This window comes from Symphalangus syndactylus, chromosome 12 (genome assembly GCF_028878055.3).
Source record: "Symphalangus syndactylus isolate Jambi chromosome 12, NHGRI_mSymSyn1-v2.1_pri, whole genome shotgun sequence".
Taxonomy (NCBI): Eukaryota; Metazoa; Chordata; class Mammalia; order Primates; family Hylobatidae; genus Symphalangus; species Symphalangus syndactylus.
In genome coordinates, this window is record NC_072441.2 from 96,017,853 (window position 1) to 96,038,604 (window position 20,752).

At 35.5% G+C, this 20,752-nt stretch overlaps 1 protein-coding gene across 20 annotated transcripts in view; it reads left to right on the forward strand.

Moving 5' to 3' along the window:
* The window catches only part of DCAF6 (DDB1 and CUL4 associated factor 6), a 139,462-nt gene that overhangs the window by 62,858 nt on the left and 55,852 nt on the right, over positions 1–20,752 (forward strand). For 14 of the 20 annotated variants that reach the window (XM_063625099.1, XM_063625087.1, XM_063625097.1 and 11 more), the window contains 3 exons: positions 3,214–3,307; positions 4,600–4,719; positions 5,267–5,527. In XM_063625099.1, coding sequence (XP_063481169.1) covers positions 3,214–3,307; positions 4,600–4,719; positions 5,267–5,527 — 475 coding nt within the window. Of the gene's footprint in view, positions 1–3,213; positions 3,308–4,599; positions 4,720–5,266; positions 5,528–17,117; positions 17,289–20,752 lie in introns of all 20 variants that reach the window. The other 6 variants (XM_063625092.1, XM_063625080.1, XM_063625081.1 and 3 more) reach the window with 1 other exon arrangement.

The window sequence follows — 20,752 nt, forward strand, 5'->3', positions numbered from 1 at the left end:
CCCTCACCCAGGCTTTGTTATTCCATCTATAGAGCAGATTCAATTAAACATAATTCTTAAGGGCCTTAGGATTTTCAGAATGGTAAATGAGCATTGGCTTCTGCTTAATGTCACCACTTCATAAGCCCCTAACAAGAGAACCAGCATGTCCTTCGAAGCTTTGAAGCCAGGCATCAACTCCTCTCTAGCTGTGAAAGTCCTAAATGGCATCTGCTTCTGATAGAAGGCTGTTTCATCTGCATTGGAAATCTGTCGTTTCGTGTAGCCGCTTTGATCAATTATCTTAGCTAGATCTTCTGGGTAACTTGCTGCAGCTTCCACATCAGGACTTGCTGCTTTACCTTGTACTTTTATGTTGTAGAAAGACAGCTTCTTTCCTTAAACTGCATGAACTAGCCTCTGTTAGCTTCAGACTTTTATTCTACAGCTCCCTCACCTCTATCAGTTTTCATAGCTTTGAAGAGATTTAGGGCCTTGCTCTGGGTTAGGCTTTAGCTTAAGGGAATGTGATGACTGGTTTGATCTTCCTTCTAGACCACTCAGACTATTTCCATATCAGCAATAAGGCTGTTTCGTTTTCTTGTCATTCATATGTCCACTGGAGTAGCACTTTTCTAAAAGTTCCTTCCAGAACTTTTCCTTTGCATTTACAAATTTGCTGTTTGGTGCAAGAGGCCTAGCTTTTAGCCTGTCTTGGCTTTCGACATGCTTTCCTCACTTAGCTTAATCGTTTCTAGCTTTTGATTTAAAGTGAAAGGCATATGACTCTTCCCTTCACTTGAACACTTAGAGACCATTGTAGGGTTATTAACTGGCCTAATTTCAATATTATTGTTGTGTCTCAAGAAATTGGAAGGCTCGAGAGGGAGAGAGATGGGGAAACAGCTGGTCAGTGAAGCAGTCAGAATACACATAACATTTGTCAATTAAATTCAGAGTCTTACATGGATGCGGTTTGTGGCTCCCCAAAGCAATTGCAATAGTAAGATCAAAGGTCTCTGATCACAGATCACCATCAGTAGGTAGGATAATAATGAAAAAGTTTGAAATATGAGAATTACTGAAATGTGACACAAACATTAAATGAGCACATGCTGTTGGAAAAAATAGCACCAATAGTCTTATTCAATGCAGGGTTGCCACTAAATTTGTAAAAAACTACAGTGTCTGTGAAATTCAGTGAAGCAAAGTGCAATAAAATGAGGTACTATGTTTCAATTCTTTTGGGTAGTTATCCTGTGGGTAGTTCTCCTGTATACCCAAGAGAATTGAAACATGTTCCTACAGAAACTTGTACATATGCTCAATTCAGCATTATTCATAATGGCCAATAAGTGGAATAAGTTTATTCGTCAACCAGTTGACGAATGGATGAACAGAATAGGGTATCTTGCTAAAATGCGGTATTATGAAAAATGAAGTACTGATACCTGCTACAATATGAATAAACCTTGAAAACATAATGCTAAGTGAAAGAAACCAAACACAAAAGGCCATGTATTATATGATTATTTATATGAAATGTTTAGAAAAGGCATATCCACAGAGACAGGAAGTAGATTAGTGGTTGGCAGGAGCTGAGCAGAGGGATGAGCGGGGACTGGCTGATGATGGTTTGTTTCTGGGATGATGAAAACGGTCTGGAATTATATAATGATGATGGTTGTACCGCTTTATGAATATATACCACTGAATTGCATAATTTAAAATTATGAATATTATGGTATGTGAATTGTATTTCAATACAAAAATGTTTAAAATGGATCAGATGTGGTGGCTCATGCCTGTAATCCCAACACTTTGGGAGGCTGAAGTGGGAGGATTGCTTGAGGCCAGGAGTTCAAGACCAACCTGGGCAACATAGCTAGACTCCATCTCTAAAAAAATTTTTTAAACTTAGCTGTTTGTGGTGGCACATGGACCAACTACTCAGGAAGCTGTGGCTGGAGATCATATTAGCTCTGGAGTTGGAGGTTACAGTGAGCTATGATGGGACCACTGCAATCCAGTCTGGACAAGAGTGTGAGACCTTGCCTGGAAAAAAAAAAAAAGTTAAAAATGTAAACATTAAAGGGAGCGGTCAAGAGTGATAGGTGCCATAAACATGTTAAATAAGCTCTGAAAGATGCTCTTTGAGTTGGCAGTCGATTATTGATCATATTATTGAACATTTTTTATAATTGATCAATTAACTTGGCAATTGATATTCACTGGTGACTGGTGAGAATGAAGTTAGTGGAAAGATAGGAAATCAGTGGAAAGATTGACTACAGTGGATTGGAGGAGGAGTGGTAGATTGAATATAGAATTTTCTCAAGAAGCTTGAGTAAAGTGATAGCAAGAGAAAGGACTGTAGCTGTAAAACTGAGATTTTATGAAGCTGAAATATTGTTTTTTTTCTTAAAAATGATAAGAACCTTTAGCATGTTGTGGTAAAGAGCCAAGAGAGAAAATGGATGTAGGTATAGAAAAGAGAGAATAATTGGTCAAGCAAGATACTCAAGGAGTTGAAGGAATGAAATAAAAAGCACAGATGGAGAAATTAGGCTTAAATAGAATAAATGATACACCCTTCAAGAAAGGCTGGAAGGAGTTGGAAAGTTGTAGATGTAGATGTAATTTATAGAATTCAGCTGAAGAAAATGATGTCATTTTTATTTTCTCTGAAGTAGGAGGAAAAATTGTTAGAGGGCAAGAATGAGGGCAGCAGGATGGAATAGATAGCCTGAGGCAAGTCATAAAGGGTTGGAATAGATCCTGTTTGGGAACTGAAGAGTAAATTGTCAATAATAAATAAAAATAATTATGGTTCCCATTGTTAATTAGGTATGTGGGTAATTTAACTAGACCATATTTATCATCACAATAGAAAACTAAGGCTCAAGATGGTTAAAAATATCTTCCTTTTGTCAGCTGGAAGGTGATACAGGTGGGATTAGAAATCACATATACATGATTTCAAAGTTGCGTTCAGACTCTTTAGGTTGAAGATATTAGATATAGGCTGTCAACATCAGTGGATATTTATCCTCAGAATGAGTACTTTAAAAGACTGATGTGGCTTATACCAGTGTCTTTCATATTTTCATGTAGATCTAATTTGCATAGTCAAGAAGTAGGGAGATGGAAATAAATAGACATAAAGTATGCTTTAAGAGTTGAGAGTAGATGAGTTTTAGACTTACATAGAATTTACCCATTCTTATTTTTTAGTTGCGACAACCACCAGTTAAGCGTTTGAGACTTCGTGGTGATTGGTCAGATACTGGACCCAGAGCAAGGCCGGAAAGTGAACGAGAACGAGATGGTAACTATACTTTGGTCAGCTTTTCTTTGTATATGGTATTTTAAAATTAATATTTTAACTTCCAGTTTCTTCACTATTATAAATGATTCTGTAATGAACATTCTTATACATATAGGTATACTTATGCAAATATATCTTAGGATAAATTCTTAGAAGTGGAATGGCTGAGTCACTGGATAAGTACCTTTTAATTTTGGTAGTTGTTATCAAATTACTCTCCAAAAAAGATGTGCTAATTTACATTCCCACTGAAAGTATAAGAATGCCCATTGCCCCATAGTACATTGGGTGTTGTCAGACTTCGCAGTTTTTGCCTTTCTATTAGATATTAAGAGAAGTGAAAACTCAGGCCAAAGGTTTTATATTAGCACATAAAATGTTTTCTGTCAAGTGCCTTTGATAAACATAAGAATCTACCCTGGGAGCTTTAAGATAGCACACTTGAAAATAGAATTAATCTATGAATTATAATTCTATATAATTATGTTTTATTAAATTGGTCTGTAACCAAAATCTTACTATAATGACTTCTGAAACATCTCTTGTGATCAAAAGCATATTTCTCAATATATGAGCTACATTATATAAAGGCAGTAAAGTGTAAAATAAACTCTGATTTCACAGAAAATGTAAGAAGAACCAATTTTCATTTTAAATTATAAGACTATAGAATAGAGTTGTCACATTTTGAATTTGACATTACACTTTTAATTTGAAAATGCCCTTGGAAAAACTTGTTTACTTGCAGGAGGAAAAGGAGTGAGGGAGGAGACAAAATACTTTCTGGTTCCAGTTAATTTCAAATATCTGGAATTTGCTTACAGTAAATGATGTTGAAAATAAATTGACTTTAAGGAAACTTCATGCAAAAACATAAGGCTATTTTGTGTCTGTACTTGATTATAATGCTTTAGGGAGAGGGAAAACCTTTCTTTTAATCTATTAAACTTAGAATTCATGAGCCTTTCTTGGCTGGGTACTCTTAGAACTAAAAATTTAGGTTGAGGTAGGAGGTGGGAGGTTTAGAGGTGCCTAAGAATAGGCAAAGATGAAGGAGAGGTGAGCCCTGTTCTCAACAAACTTTACCATACACATGGAGAGTCACTGATATAAACACTTACTATAAAATGTGATGAAAGCTGTAATAGATTTATATACATTCATACATTATTTAGGAAATTTGATTTTTAAAAAAATGCTTTCATTTTAAAGCCCTTCAAATCTAGGTTTTTGTATTAATGAAAGATTCTGATGTATTACTAAACTCACTGATAAGACCTATATTGTAATAGGAGAGCAGAGTCCCAATGTGTCATTGATGCAGAGAATGTCTGATATGTTATCAAGATGGTTTGAAGAAGCAAGTGAGGTTGCACAAAGCAATAGAGGACGAGGAAGATCTCGACCCAGAGGTAATTTTTAATATTAATTAAAGTCATCAGAAAGCTGGCAAAAACTACTTATTGAAGCCAGTTTTTATTTATATCATGTAAATTATGCCATGTTTTACATCTGTAATAATCACAAGGTTCTTATGATTCACACATGTATGGCATGAAGTAGTAGAGAATAAAAGGTATTGGATATAATTTGTCCCTTCTGGTGCCATTGGACCTAGTGGATATCTTTTGCTTTTCTCAAAGTAAAGTAAAAGAATCTGAGGTTTCCTATTTTAAGCCTTTTTTTAATGTGCTCTGAGGATGGAAATACATAAAATTCTGTGTATAAACAAGTTTTATGTAATTGGAAATATTGCTTTAACAAGAATATGTTGTAGATAAATTTTTACCCCTCTTGACTGGCCTATTTTGTCAAATGGGCCAAATCACCAGTGGTTATTATCACAAATTATATATTTGTGTGTGTAAATATAAATGTGTTTTCTGAGCATATCTGTTTAGAGTTGTTGGTTTTAGAAAATATTTAAAATTTGAATTTGCATTAACGTGTGTTTTGAAGGTGGAACAAGTCAATCAGATATTTCAACTCTTCCTACGGTCCCATCAAGTCCTGATTTGGAAGTGAGTGAAACTGCAATGGAAGTAGATACTCCAGCTGAACAATTTCTTCAGCCTTCTACATCCTCTACGATGTCAGCTCAGGCTCATTCGACATCATCTCCCACAGAAAGCCCTCATTCTGCTCCTTTGCTATCTTCTCCAGACAGTGAACAAAGGCAGTCTGTTGAGGCATCTGGACACCACACACATCATCAGTCTGGTGAGGATATTCCTCTCTAAGTATGCTGTGGTTCATCTAATGATTTTTGATAACGAAAACTTCTTTACTGGCTATTTTGAAAGATACTAAATCACATCAGCTTCTTGTTGGAATAAATGATCAAAATGACATGTAATATATGGTTAAGTAACAAACACAAAAATTAATTATGTCTTACTTGCATGAATTTTAACAAATAGCAGGAATCTTCAATTTATATAAAACAATTATTTTAAAAGTACAAGTACCAAAAGATAGTGTTTTGACATAGTTTAATGTGCCTGACTTAAATATTATTTTATAGATTATTAGAGACCAAAATATCTTTCTAGATTTATTTGATTTTATGTCTATATTAAAGTGATTACAAAAATATCAGTATTAGTTTCACTTTGCATATATTCTTGATTATTTTCTCTCAAATAATGCAGTACTTTTAATATACTCTCTGAGGTGGATTTGATATGGTCTTTTGTCAACAACATATAATTTACCAAAAAATTTCTCCAGTATTTACATGAAAAAGAATTATTTTACCAAATGCTTATCTTCTTGATACTTGATGCTAGTGAAAATCTCTACATTCTGTTAAAATGTTATTTTTTTCTCAGTATTATAAGTCTTTATGGTCAACTTTTTTCCCCTAACTATGGAATGTGCTAGTATTTATAATAGTAATTTTCAACAGATGTATCTACAGTTTACTCGGTACTTTAAACTATATACATGTATTTATAAAAACCAATAAGATATTTATTCATAGTTTTCTTTGGTTCTTCTAAGGAAGAATTTTACTCAATATAGAGCCAGAATTATTAGCAGCTAGAAATATAGCTGGCAGGCCTAAGCTGAAACCTATAAAAAAATTTCTAACAGCTTAGCTGCCAAGCTGTCACTTTATTCTTACATCCCTGGAAACTGATGCCAGATTACCAAATATGGGATATTTTAATTTAAGCACTCTTTTATCAGTATATACCACTTTTAGTAATTCATTTTCAGTTTCTATGGGAATAAAAGCCAGAGTCAGTTACATAACTGTTAACACTGTATACATTTTATCCATAATAATAAGCTAAAGCTGAGCTACAGAATCAAGGTTTTCACACTCAGTCAACATAGCATTTTAATTTATGGAAAAATAAAATATTTAGGAAGATTTGGGAATTAAAGGCAGAAGTAGTTAAAAGTTTGTTTTTCAAAGCATTTTAATTTATGGAAAAATAAAATATTTAGGAAGATTTGGGAATTAAAGGCAGAAGTAGTTAAAAGTTTGTTTTTCAAAGCGGGTAAAGTTGGGAAAAGCAGAATTTTTAAAGTGATATTGTTGAACATATTGATCAATTATAAGTTTTTAGGAAAACTTAGCAAGAAGACTAGCTTACATTCAGCTTCCACTGAATCTCAACTAATTCTAGTTGTTTCTTAAGCATATTTATGAGTAAAGTATTTGGAACTTTATTTTTTAAAGCTATTTAATGCATTTTAATTACTGCATTTCAAATTGCTAAATTCCTTTCAGTATTTAATGTAAGTATTAAATATGACAATCATTTGAATTATTGAAGAAGAAAAAATATTTTTGGTGATCATGTGATGATTGTTGAAACATTACGCAGTACTTTTACTCATAAATTATTTATAGGAAGTAAGAAAATATTTTTAACTGGGAGATTATTGAGAGAATTTTGGTTGACTAAGCTATAGATAATTAGAACATTTCCATGTTACCAAGACAGTATCACTATTGAGAAAAATGATTTGGTGTTAGATGTAACATCTGAAGGTTATGACTGTAGTTGTTCTGATAACAGCTTTTTCATTATTCTGGAGTTCAACGTTTCAGGAGTAAGGACTTAATTTGTTTCTGTTTTTGTTTTTTGTCCAATCTCTTTTGCATTTGCCATAGCCTAAGTCCAAATGTGTTTGTGAATATTGGGAATTGTCCATTGGGTGAATGTAGTAGATGGAAATGTCAGCTTAGGACCATGATTTCTATTATTTCCCTGCATAGAGATAGAGAAAATGATAAAGTATGCTTCTGTCTATGCTTGCCTTGCTGTGGATACCTTTTTATGGAAATGTTTATCCCTTTACATGTCCTTCGTCATTTTTACTGATATCAAAGAAAGGGACAATCGGAATATGAAAATTTGCTATACTCCATCTCTGGTTGAACCTAATTGTCTGCCTTCTCTTAGTCTACAGTGGAATCACTGAATGATAGTGAAGAAAGTTATGACCACAAATTTCAATGGGTGCTCAACACTGTGCATCAGAGCAGCCTCACATTGTTGCTCTCCAGCTGTACAAAATGACTATTTTACACCTTCATGTCTCTCAAACTTTAACACACTTCCAGATTCTAACCTTTCATTCACAATGAAAAGTACTCATTTTCCTACTATCAATAATTTTCCAGCTTTCCAGCATCTGTACTCACATTGTGATAGAAGCAGAAACACATTTTGGAAGAAATGTATCTGCTCCTACCAAAAGCTAGTCAATGTAGTTGCTGTCCCTTTCCAGCTTCTCAAAGACTTTGCCCCTTCTCTTGCATTATCATTGCCTTTTTTTGCCAAATTGTTTCTTTTGGCTTTAACATACTCTTATTATCTCCTTTCTTTAAAAATTTTCTCTTAATTATCTCACATTCCCCTTCAGCTATTGCCTTATTTCTCTGGTGCTTTCGTAATGAGAATCCTCAGAAGAGTTGTTGATAGATGCTATCTCCATTTTCTTGCCATACTTCATTTATTTATTAACCAACCCCCATCTGCTTTTCAACCCCCTTTTCCTCTGAAACTTTTAATCAAAGTCACTAGTGACATTCACCAGTTTAGAGGATATTTCTCTGTTAGTACCTTACTAGGTTTTTCGACCCGGTTGCATTTAACATAGGCTGTCACTCCTTCTTGAAACACTTTCCTTTCTTGGCATCTATGATATCATATTTGCCTATTTACTCTTCCTAATTCTGGTGGGTTTTCAGTAACTGTTGTTCGTGTTTCTTGTTCTATCTCCTTCTGAATATTATAATCAAACTCCTTAGTTTTGGCTGTCTTCTCTACATACACTCTTTCTCTGGGTGATTGTGTCAGTTCCTCACAGCTTTTAATATCTCCCGTAAATTGATGATTTACAAATATATATCAGCAATCTGATCTTCTACCCTGAATTCCAGACCCTTATGTCTGATGTCTGACTACTATTTTGACAGTATTTTTTTGTTATTGTTGTACATCTTTTTTTTTTTTTTTTTTTAAAGACAGAGTCTCGCTCTGTCGCGCAGGCTGGAGTGCAGCGTACAATCTCAGGTCACTGCAGCCTCCACCTCCTGGGTTCAAGCAATTCTGCCTCAGCCTCCCAAGTAGCTGGGATTACAGGTTCCTGCCACCACACCCAGCAAATTTTTGTATTTTTAGTAGAGACGGGGTTTCCCCATGTTGGTCAGGCTGGTCTTGAACTCCTAACCTCAAGCAATCCACCTGGTTTGGCCTCCCAAAATGCTAGGATTACAGGCATGAGCCACTGCACCTGGCCTATTGTTGTACATCGTAAATTTACATGTTCAAACTAAGACTTAATGCAGCCTCGTACCCTTCCTGTTCCCTAATTGGCTCCCTCTTGGTCCATTTGCTTATTTGAATAACCTGTGAGTTATTCTTGATTCCTTTCTTTCCCTCAAGTCCCATGCCAACTCATCAGTAAGTTCTTTTGCTCCTGTATCTAAACTATAACCTGGGTCTTTTCATCTCACCATCATTTCTTGTCTCCTAATTAATCTCCCTGTACCTACTATTGTTCCGTTATAATGTATTCTCCATGCAGGAGCCAGAATGAGTATTTTAAAATGTTAAATCAGATTATATAACTTTGCTGTTTAAATTCCTTCAGAAGTTCCTAATTGCATTTAGAAATACAACTACAAAAGAAAAAAAAATTAAACTCCTTACTGTGGACCTATAAGAACTTATATGGCCTGCCCTTCCCTGTCTCTCTAGCCTCATCTCATTTCATTTTCTCAGTACTTGATGATTGTTACACTCTAGATGTACTGCTGGTTTCTTTCGGTTACCAAAGAATTTCGGTGCCAAATTCTGCCCTGCCCTGCCCCGCCCTGCCCCACCCCCACCCCCACCCCCCTCCCCCCCTTCCTCCCACTCCGTCCCTCCCTCCCTTCCTCCCACTTGCTTGCTTTCTCTCTCTCTCTCTCTCTCTTTCTCTTTTCTTTCTTCTTTTCTTTTCTCCTTCCTTCCTTCTTTCTTTCTTTTTTTTCTTTTCAGACAGAGTCTTGCACTGTTGCCCAGGCTAGAGTGCAGTGGCGCGATCTCGGCTTACTGCAAGCTCTGCCTCCTGGGTTCATGCCATTCTCCTGCCTCAACCTCCCAAGTAGCTGGGAGTACAGGCGCCCGCCACCATGCCCAGCTAATTTTTTGTACTTTTAGTAGAGACGGGGTTTCACTGTGTTGGCCAGGATGGTCTCAATCTCCTGACCTTGTGATCCTCCCTCCTCGGCCTCCCAAAGTGTTGGGTTACAGGCGTGAGCCACCGCGCCCTGCCATTTTCTTTTCTTTCTTTTCTCTCTTCTCTTCTCTTCTCTTCTCTTCTCTTCTCTTCTCTTCTCTTCTCTTCTCTCTCTCTCCCTTCCTTCCTTCCTTCCTTCCTTCCTTCCTTCCTTCCTTCCTTCCTTCCTTTCTTTTTCTTTCCTTTTCTCTTCCTTCCTTCCTTCCTTCCTTCCTTCCTCCCTCCCTCCCTCCCTCCCTCCCTTCCTCCTTCCCTCCCTCCCTTCCCTTCTTCCCTCCTTCCTTCCTTCCTTCCTTCCTTTCTTTCTTTCTTTCTTTCTTTCTTTCTTTCTTTCTTTCTTTCTTTCTTTCCTTCTTTTTCTTTCCTTTTCTCTTCCTTCCTTCCTTCCTTTCTCCCTCCCTCCCTTCTTCCTTCCCTCCCTCCCTTCCCTTCTTCCCCCCCTTCCTTCCATCCTTCCTTCCTTCCCTCCCTTCCCTCCCTCCCTCCCTCCCTTCTTTCCTTCTCCTGTTTCTCCTTTTTCTCCTTTCCCATCTTTCTCTCTTTCTTGTCTTTTCTTTCTTTCTTTCCTTCTTACACTTTGTTCTTAGTGTTATTCTCTGTACGTTTGGGATGCCCTTGTCCTGGCTTTTCACTTGGCCAACTTCCTTTTCCTTGAGTCTCAACTCAAATGCCATATAAGACAGGTCTTTCATAACTACCCTAGGTAAAGTCCTCTTTGCTTTTTCTTCTTGCTGAAATTTTATTCTCTTTTATATAACCCTGTTTATTTTCTGAAAAGCAATTATATAAATTTATAATTTTTTTCACTTTTGATTGATTGTTTATAACATTTCTTTTACTATAATAAGCTCTCATGAAGACAGGATATTGTCTATCTTGTTGTCTCTGAGTAAGCATCTTTTTTTCCCCACAATATTCACCCTGTAAAGATACGATTAAAAGTGTGATGAGACATTTTGTTATCTTTAAGCTGTTATAGACTAGATAGGGTATATTTATCTTTATTTTAGTCTTTAGATTATACTTTTAGCCCCAGTCATTTACTCTGACTGTTTCCATTAAGTTTCCAAAATTTGGTAACACCTAGAAGAGAGATGCTGTGATTAGCTGTCTAACCATTTATCATTTTGGATCCATTGTTTGCCTTTGACTGTCTAGACCACATAGGTCTGAGTAGATAATTTTTCTTAGGTTGTTCTGAAAACATTTTAAGGTAACTTACAGAAATACTTTAAAAAAATGTGTGATTTTATATATATATATATTTCTGTTTGTCCTTTTTCACTCATATATATATGGGTGAATATGGGTATGAAAATAATTAATTAGGCCTGGCGCGGTGGCTCACGCTTGTAATCCCAGCACTTTGGGAGGCCGAGGCGGGCGGATCACGAGGTCAGGAGATCGAGACCACGGTGAAACCCCGTCTCTACTAAAAATACAAAAAATTAGCCGGGCGTGGGGGTGGGCGCCTGTAGTCCCAGCTACTCAGAGAGGCTGAGGCAGGAGAATGGCGTGAACCTGGGAGGCGGAGCTTGCAGTGAGCCGAGATCGCGCCACTGCACTCCAGGCTGGGTGACAGAGCGAGACTCCGTCTCAAAAAAGAAAATAATTAATTGAAGCTGTGAGTGAGTTGAATATGCAAAAGAATGGTAAACTAGAGGGGTCACAGTGTTGGCTTTGGAGTTTTGTAGCTAAATTAGGAAGGTAAGTAGACTGAAATGGAATTTAAAATCAGTTGATAGATTTTTTTTTTTGCTTTACCTTTTGTATTCTTGAATTTTATTTTAATTCATATGTCAGACCATTTGAAACCATGTTCTATATACCTCGCCAGAATTTGAAGATATTTTGATTTTTATATATCTTCTTTTCTTAAACATTTAACAAAAGACTGCTTTTTAAAATGTGATTATAAAATTATATATTTAAAAATGAGAAAGATACGACCATGAGCTAAAACTGTATAGGTTAAAATGAAATCTTCATAATTTTATTTATAAAAAAATTTCAAAATAACTGTGAATATTTTCTTCTCTTCTCAGTAAGGCCTATCAGACATCTCTTTCAGTTATTTCTTAAGTTAAGCCTGGAAATGTTTTCATTTAGTTCATGATTTGTAAATTATTCTCATGTTAAGAATCTTTTCATAATGAAAGAGCATTAAGTGAGGCATTTTTCCAAGTGTGCTATTTAATTTTTTTCTTTGGTTTCATTTTAACCTATTTAAAGAATATGATTTAGAGAAGGTGGTAACTTTGAATTGGATGGGGATATCAGTATATATAAAATTCACCTTTAGGGCTCATATTGAGAAGTGAATCACTTAAAGCTTCCTTGCTCTGGGTTTTTAATTAAATAGGATACTCAGACCATCAGAATTTTTTTTTTTTTGAAGTGGGGTCTTGCTCTGTCACCAGGCTGGAGTGCAGTGGCGTGACCTTGGCTCACTGCAACTTCTGCCCCCCGGGTTCAAGTGATTCCCCTGCCTCAGCCTTCTGAGTAACTGGGACTACAGGCGCATACCACCATGCCCGGCTAATTTTTTTTTGTATTTTAGTGGAGACGAGATTTCACCATGTTGGCCAGGATGGTCTTGATCTCCTGATCTCGTGATCCACCCGCTTCTGCCTCCGAAACTGCTGGGATTACAGACGTGAGCCACTGCGCCTGACCCAGAATTTTTTAAAGATAATATATGATGTGGTCTGTGTGTGGATTCTTGCTTATTTAGTCATAAACAGGAATTTTACAAATTTATTTTGGCCTATGTAGAATTATTATAGCTAAATTGAGCTCTGTAGAAAAATTGCTGGAGAAGAACTCTGTTGTGCATCATATCAAAGCAAACCTTTCAAAGCCCCAAATCCAAATTATAGCTTCCTTAAATAGGATAAAGGTCTAGTCTAGTCTAGTCAGATAGATATAGACCATTTATAGGTTAGAAACAAGTGGAGACGCCAGGTGTGGTAGCTCATGCCTGTAATCCCAGCACTTTGGGAGGCCGAGGTAGGTGGATTACCTGAGGTCAGGAGTTTGAGACCAGCCTGGACAGCATGGTGAAACTCCATTTCTACCAAAATAAATTTGTTGTGCGTGGTGGCACGTGCCTGTAATCCCAGCTACTTTGGAGGCTGAGGCAGGAGAACTGCATGAACCCAGTAGGCAGAGGTTGCAGTGAGCCGAGATCACTCCACTGCACTCCAGCCTGGGCAACAGAGTGAGCCTCTGTCTCATAAAAAAAAAAAAAGAAACAAGTGGAAATATTAGATTGATGGCCATTTTTGGGGAAACCAAAGAAGAGAACAGAGAAACATGGAGGTCAGTCAAGAAGTGACCAGTCCCAGGAGAAAAAATGCACAAGGATCATTACCAGGACAAGAAATAAGTTGGGACTAGAAGACAGATTTATAGCAGGCAAATAAAGTGCCACCAAATTAGATATAAAAATGATCCAGAGTCCAGGGCAAAAATACTGTATGTATTGTAGAGGCAGGATGTGAGGTTAGAACCAAGTGGACCTTTGCTGGGTCAACTGTAGCTGTTTTTGTTGTTCTTCTGTCTCAGTGGAATTAAGTCATTAGGAGAATAACCTGTAATCTTTCAGAAGAAAACAAGAATAAGGTTTGTAGTTTGAGGAGATGACAAAGTACAATTTTCCTGTAGCAGTTTATAGTATCTTGTTGAATTTTTGTCATTGTTGTTTTTAAAATTCAACCCAAGGTATTTATGGTATTCAATTTTCAGTTTGGCTCATGTTGACAAAAGCTAATTCTCCAAGCATTTATCTACATTTACAAATTATGTATGTGTGTGTATCTCTTTTTAAAGGATGTAATATGTGTGTATGTTAACTGCTTTAAAATTTCAAGCTGCTAGCAGAACTGTTATTTAATCTGGTATGTCTGATTGAATTTTTAAATTCAATACTTGCTTTTCTTAGTTAACAGCTATGTGGTGACTTCTCTTCCGAGCCTGATTTTGTTTTTAATCTAAGGAGAAAAAAGCCACCATACAAGCAGCTTTCGAAGCAGATAAATTCTTATTTAAAAAGCACTGGAAATACTGAATAAATGTTTCATAAGATTATCACAACTAAATCTTGATTTTTTTCAAGTTTTAGAGCATCACTACATGTACTGAGATCTTGCTGTTTGCCACTTCACCAAGTGGGTTCTGGGATGGAGATTTATGTCTTCATAAAACATTTGGTAACTCAATAGAGAGGGTTGACACTCCAGTGAAACTGATGGTATTTTTCTGCTTTTTTAGCAATTTTTCTACTTTTTTAGCAAAATTTGACATATATGGCCTCTCTCTTGTAGATTTCTTTTGAAGTGTGAAGTGACAAACTTTATGGCTGTATAATAATGCCTTATTTTATATTGCTAAAAGCATTACTGTTATAAATAAGGTGTCTGTACATACCTGAAAAGAAAGCACTGTGCCACTGAGCATCACCATTTGTTTGTCAATGAATACTATCCTATTGGTACTGGATCATTTTCTAGGAAGAACTAACAGTGAGTGAGTATGATATTATGAGTTATTAAATCTTAACTACCAATTGGGTAATTGAATAAAATGCTTTATAAATAGAAACCATTGTAACAAGAAATTAGTACCTGGCATTATTGATTTCTGAAACAGTAAACCAAATTTTTTACTCTTAGTATCTGGAGAGGCTGAAAGTTTATTTGGTAGTTTGTGTAATTTCATGCTAGTGTCAGAAATTCTCTATGTTCCTACCACCAAATCTAACTATTGACATCTCTGTGCATATTTTCTGCCTCCCTTTGATTATAATTAATGAGGTTTTTACGCACCTATTCAAAACCAGTTCCTCCTCTGATACACTGGAACTTATCTCCTTTGGTTTACTCAGGGACATCATTCCTGTGGTTTTCCACTTTTTTTAAGCATCATCTTTCTCTCTCCTTCAGTTAAACATTCTCCATCAGAATACAGATGTGTATATTAGCTCCCAAACTAAAACCACAAACTTCTCTTGATTATTATTATTATTATTTTTTGGTGGGCCTTGCTCTGTTGCCCAGGCTGGGTGCAATGGTGCAGTCGTGGCTTACTGCTGCCTTGACCTCCCTGTCTCAAGTGATCCTCCTACCTCAGCCTCCCGAGGGACCACAAGTGTGCATCACCATGCCTGGCTAATTTTGATTTTTTTTGTGGTAACAGGATCTCACTGTGTTGTCCAGGCTGGTTTCAAACTCCTGAGCTCAAAGTGATCCTCTCGTCTTGGTCTCCCAAAGTGCTGGGATTACAGGCGTGAGCCACGGTGCCCTTCCTGCCTTCCCTTGATTCTTTATAACCCTGACAATGATTATCCAATTTATCTGTTCTCCACTAATAGCAAGAGTTGTACAAAGAATATATATACTTTGTGTCTCTACTTCATCATCTCCCCTTTCTCTTAAACCTGCTACTATCAGATTTTGGTCCTTATTATTTAACTAAAATAGCTCTTGTCGAGGTCATCAATGACTTCCATTGTACAAAATCCAGTGATTAGCCCTTAGTATCTTTTTTAGTATACTAGCAGCATTTGACACAACTGCTTACTCCATCATTTTTGACACAATTTCATGACTTAGCCTATAGAGCTCTGATCATTCAGTTCTCCAGCTATCTCTCTCTGGCTTTTCCTTCTTACTCTTTCTAGAGGTTCTTTTTCCTCTTAAACATTTGACTGCCTCAAGATTCAGTTCTTAGACCTCTTCTGTGTCATCCCTTACTCTTTAGGGGGCTTAAAGTGACATCCAAATTTATATCTCTGAATTGTAGACTTTTATATTCAGTCCCTACCTAATTTCTCCACTTGGATGTCTATTCATTCTTTCCCCCAACACTACTTGTTCCTCCATTGTTCCCTACCGTAATAAATGGTTACTTGTTTTTCCTGTTACCTAGGCCAAAAACTTTGGGATCACTCTACATCCAAACTATCAGCAAATTCTACTGCTTTTACCTTTAAAATGTATTATACATTCCTATACGCTTTCCCCCTGAGTATTTGCACTTGCTCTTTTCTCCACCTGGAACACTCTTCCTCCAGGTATCCATGTGGTTTACTCGCTTATTTCCTTGAGGTGTTTGTTCAAGTGGTGCCTTATGAGAGAAGCTTTCCTGAGTTGCCATATATAAAATAACCCTTGCCCTGCCATCACTATTCACTATCCCCTTTACCTTACCCTGCCAATTTAATTCATAGCAGTTATCCCCACGTGACACAGACACATATGTTCAACATCATGTGTGCCTGTGTATTCTCAAATGTCTGTTTTTCTCTCAGAACATTAACTTCACAAGAATAAGGACTGTTTTGTTCAATATTTTATTTATCCCTAGAGCCTAAAACGATGCCTCATATATAGAAGACATTCAGTAAATATCTCTTTGCAGAATTTAATGTTGTGTTTCTACTTTTCATCTGTGATCACTTCAGATAAAGGTTATGAAAATATTGATTATGTAAATCTTTTTGAACTTAAAAGAAAAAATTTTTTAAAATGACAATTCTAACATGAAATATTTAGCTGAAGAATCTATAACTTTCACTTTTTTAGAGCTCTTAATAAATTCTGAGTTGTTTCTAAATGCATAAGTTTTTATCATTTTAATTGAGTTTTGTTATTTGATTGAAATTAATGAAGCAGTTTAAATTTTTGTGTATAAATCAGATAATTTAAATGATTTTTTTCAATTTTTGTTTCTTTCCTAGTATAATTTTGTTGTATGTTCATTTTGAAATCTTTTGCTTATGGACGACTTTTTATTTCCATTTGGTTTAATTACTTAAATATTCCTAGAGAAATACATGTATCTAATTCATTGTAGTTAAATAGAAGCATTTGGTTGTGTATGTATGGTTCGTCTCATAATTTAATGACCAGTAATTTCTTTTTTATCAGTAATTTGTTTATAGTATTCCTCTATGAGACGTATGTTTTGTTCATATCCTTATTCTTTTTTAATGTATAATCAAATTCTTATTATTTTCTATTTTATTACTGTCTTTTCACCTTTCTTTTCCTATTTGTGTCAGAATTTTTAAGGGGCCCTGAGATAGCTTTGCTTCGTAAGCGCCTGCAACAACTGAGGCTTAAGAAGGCTGAGCAGCAGAGGCAGCAAGAGCTAGCTGCACATACCCAGCAACAGCCTTCCACTTCTGATCAGTCTTCTCATGAGGGCTCTTCACAGGACCCTCATCCTTCAGGTTATTAATGTCAAGTGTCCTTAAGCAGCTGATAGAATTGTTTTTTAATACTGCTACTGTGTAATAAGGTGCTTCCCTTTTCCCATTCAAAAAGAGAGCTAATGCGCTTGCAGCTTACCCCTCCCTTCCTTGCATATGGTGGTATTCAACATCATGTGTTAGGGGGACAGATTGGCAGCAGCATCTGCCAGAGAGATGAATATAAAATAATCAATTTTAAAAGTTTTAATATATTTGGAGAGGGGCAAATATTTATTACTTTTAGAGCTGATGACTTCTTTTTGAATAATTAGTGAATTTAGAGCCTGCATTGATCTTTCTATTGAAAGTTCGCATATGCCGAAATGAATCTATGCTTTATGGCTCCTAGCTCTTCTTCTTCTTCCTCTTTGAATGTTAGCCAATATTCCTAAAACCTAGTAATGCTAGATTTTAGAATTATAGTATTATTTGGCCATACTAGCATGCTGACTAAATTATTTCCTTCTGTGATTATTTGAAAATTTTCAATAGTTGCTTTCTTATTCCTCTATACATAATCAACTGTCTGATATGTAGGGCAGCAAAAGTACTCCACAGTCTCATGTTCTTATTATGCTATAAAACTGTGATAAAATAGTAAAAATTGTCACTCTTTTTTTTCTCACTGAGTGTTTTAATGCCCTGTCATCTTATGACCAGAAAGTTCATGATGCTCAATAAACAGCTGTTAAAAGAAATTAATGAAAGATATATTAATAGCACAAAATAATTTGTCAACTTAGTTATTTCAAGATGCGTAATAGATACTGTAAATCTTATAGTATTATATAAATACTATAGTAGGTGTAATAAGTTATTTAGGAAGAAGAATGTCTAGGTTCTCATACTAATGAGTTTATAATGCTTTGTTTGATATGCTTTCTTCTGCTACCCTAAAGAGTGATGAGTTTGGGCTTTGAGAGTTCTAATTTGATTATTTGGAACTAATTTATATATTGGTAGAATTGGACAACCTCCACTTTATAAATATCTGTTCTAGTAAGTGCTGTGATAACAAAAGCACATTTTATATGTGGTAAAATTAAATAAATTTAAGTCATTGTAATATAGATATGATGTTTGGGATAAATCATAAACTTGATTTTTAATTCAATGTTGTATTAATAGAGGGAGTATCAGGCAGAGGCCTCTGATTTTTTTTTTCCTGTGGGGAAATATTTTCCTATACTTTAACAATTAACAAGAAAATTTAACAGATTACAATAATGACATTTAATAATAAAACATTTTTGATTTTTTTTTGCTGTATATAAACCTCTAGCAAACATGTTTTGAAGGTTAAAAAATCATGAAACCTAAAAGTCAATAAAAAGAAAAATAAAGTGTCCCTACATATATAATTATTTTTAAAATACTAAAATTTAGCAGATTACAAACTTAGTATTAAAATGATCTTGAGTATAAAACAAAACTAACAGGAGAGAAGTATACATTGTAGATGTTGGAAAAATATTTTGAGATTCACTAATCTTTTGTAACTAGTTCACGAATTTGAATTGAAGCAAGCTCTTTTTAGAATCAGAAAGCTTTAGAGTGAATGTATGGTTTCTGTGAAGTAAGATGCTGTCTTTCCAACTCTAAGTGTTTTCTAATTAAATATCTAGTTTGGCAACAATAGAAATTAAATTTATGAAATTCAGCAGGAGGGTAGGTTTTAATTGAGTAACAATTATAAAACTTTATCTTATACATAATAATTAAATGCAGTTTTGTATATGGACATTAATTGATTCATTCTTTTATGATAGATGTTACTACTATCTACCCATACAGAAAGCACCAAAATTAGCCTCCTAGATTTTATTTATTAATGATAGAAGAATGTGCATTTCTCATATGTAAGAAGCATATTTTTCCTTTACACTTTGATATCTTTAGAGTATCAATTAGTGGTGATAGTGCCTGTAAAACATATTTCTGTTGTCTTCTCACCTATTTAAGTGTTTTAGCTATAAGATGTTCAAAGGAGACATTACTATGATTTGGAAACCAAGAAATTTTTAAAAGTATAGAAAGAATTTCTGAATTACATTGTTTGGCAACCATTTTATTCTCTTTTCAAAATATATAGAACTCATGGGAATATTTTGTGAAATCAGTAATACCTAATTCCTGTAGGAAAGTGAGATCAAACCTTGAAACCACTTTGTAAAAATAATCACCTACATTTTTAGTGGGATCAAATGGGAAGGGGCCTGATGCTGGTTTAGGATAATCCCAGATGGAATGTTATCTATTTAGTTGCTGATATTTCTTGGCAATTGAAGACTAAAACACCATTCTAAGGCACCAAATGATATCACCTTAAATTTCAAACTGTTTAAAATGAGCTGTATAAAATAGGTGTTAGAAGATGTTAAACAGTGGTTTTTTATTTATTTTTGGTTGTTCACTCTTTGTCATCAGTCTTATGTGGAAATTCCAATAGAAAGTATGTAAAAGTAGCACTGTTGGGACTTAAACATGAAACAAGGAGCGACTACCCACATGCTTGCTCCTCCTGCTACCCCTAAAGCTCCTCTGCTCCTTGAAGCCCAGTTTGAAAATCAGTGCTTTAAAAGAATTTTTGACATCTGTAAATGATAATTCTTTAGAACTAATTTCCAAAAATATGGTTTTAAAAAATTAGAATGTATCATTTAAAAATATTTTTACTTGTTAGTCTTTTAAAAGTATATCTTTTCTAGACTAATAGGAAATACACCACAACTCATTTAGGAAATACACCATAACTTGTTTTCTAGACTTTTAGGAAATATGCAGGAACTCATAAAATCCTTAGCAATTTTTTTTAACCAAAAAGAAATGAATTTGCCTTTATCACATCAGTGCCTGGGAGTTAGATTGGCTGAACTCTTGTCCCTGGCTTTATGACTAGATGACCTTGGGCAGGTCATTTGACTGCGTTATGCCTCAGTTTCCCAATTATTGATTTATTTAGATAGTGTAGCCTGCTGTAATTTACAGAGACCATGTAAGGATGGGTTAAGACAATATAGTATATATAAAGTTACCTACCTGAGGAGAGCAGTACACATAATAATGTACTCTCTTTTTTTTTTTTTTTTTTTTTGAGATGGAGTCTCGCTCTGTTGCCCAAGCTGGAGTGCAGTGGTGCTATCTTGGCTCACTGCAACCTCCACCTCCCGGGTTCAAGTGATTCTCTTGCCTCAGCCTCCCGAGTAGCTGGGATTACAGGCACGTGCCACTATGCCCGGCTAATTTTTTGTATTTTTAGTAGAGATGGGGTTTCACCGTGTCAGCCAGGATGGTCTTGATCTCCTGACCTTGTGATCCGCCCGCCTCGGCCTCCCAAAGTGCTGGGATTACAGGTGTGAACCACCACGTCCAGCCAAGAATGTACTATCTTAATTGTAGTATGTTGTTTACTACTTAAAAATGTCCTCATATAAAGGCCCCAT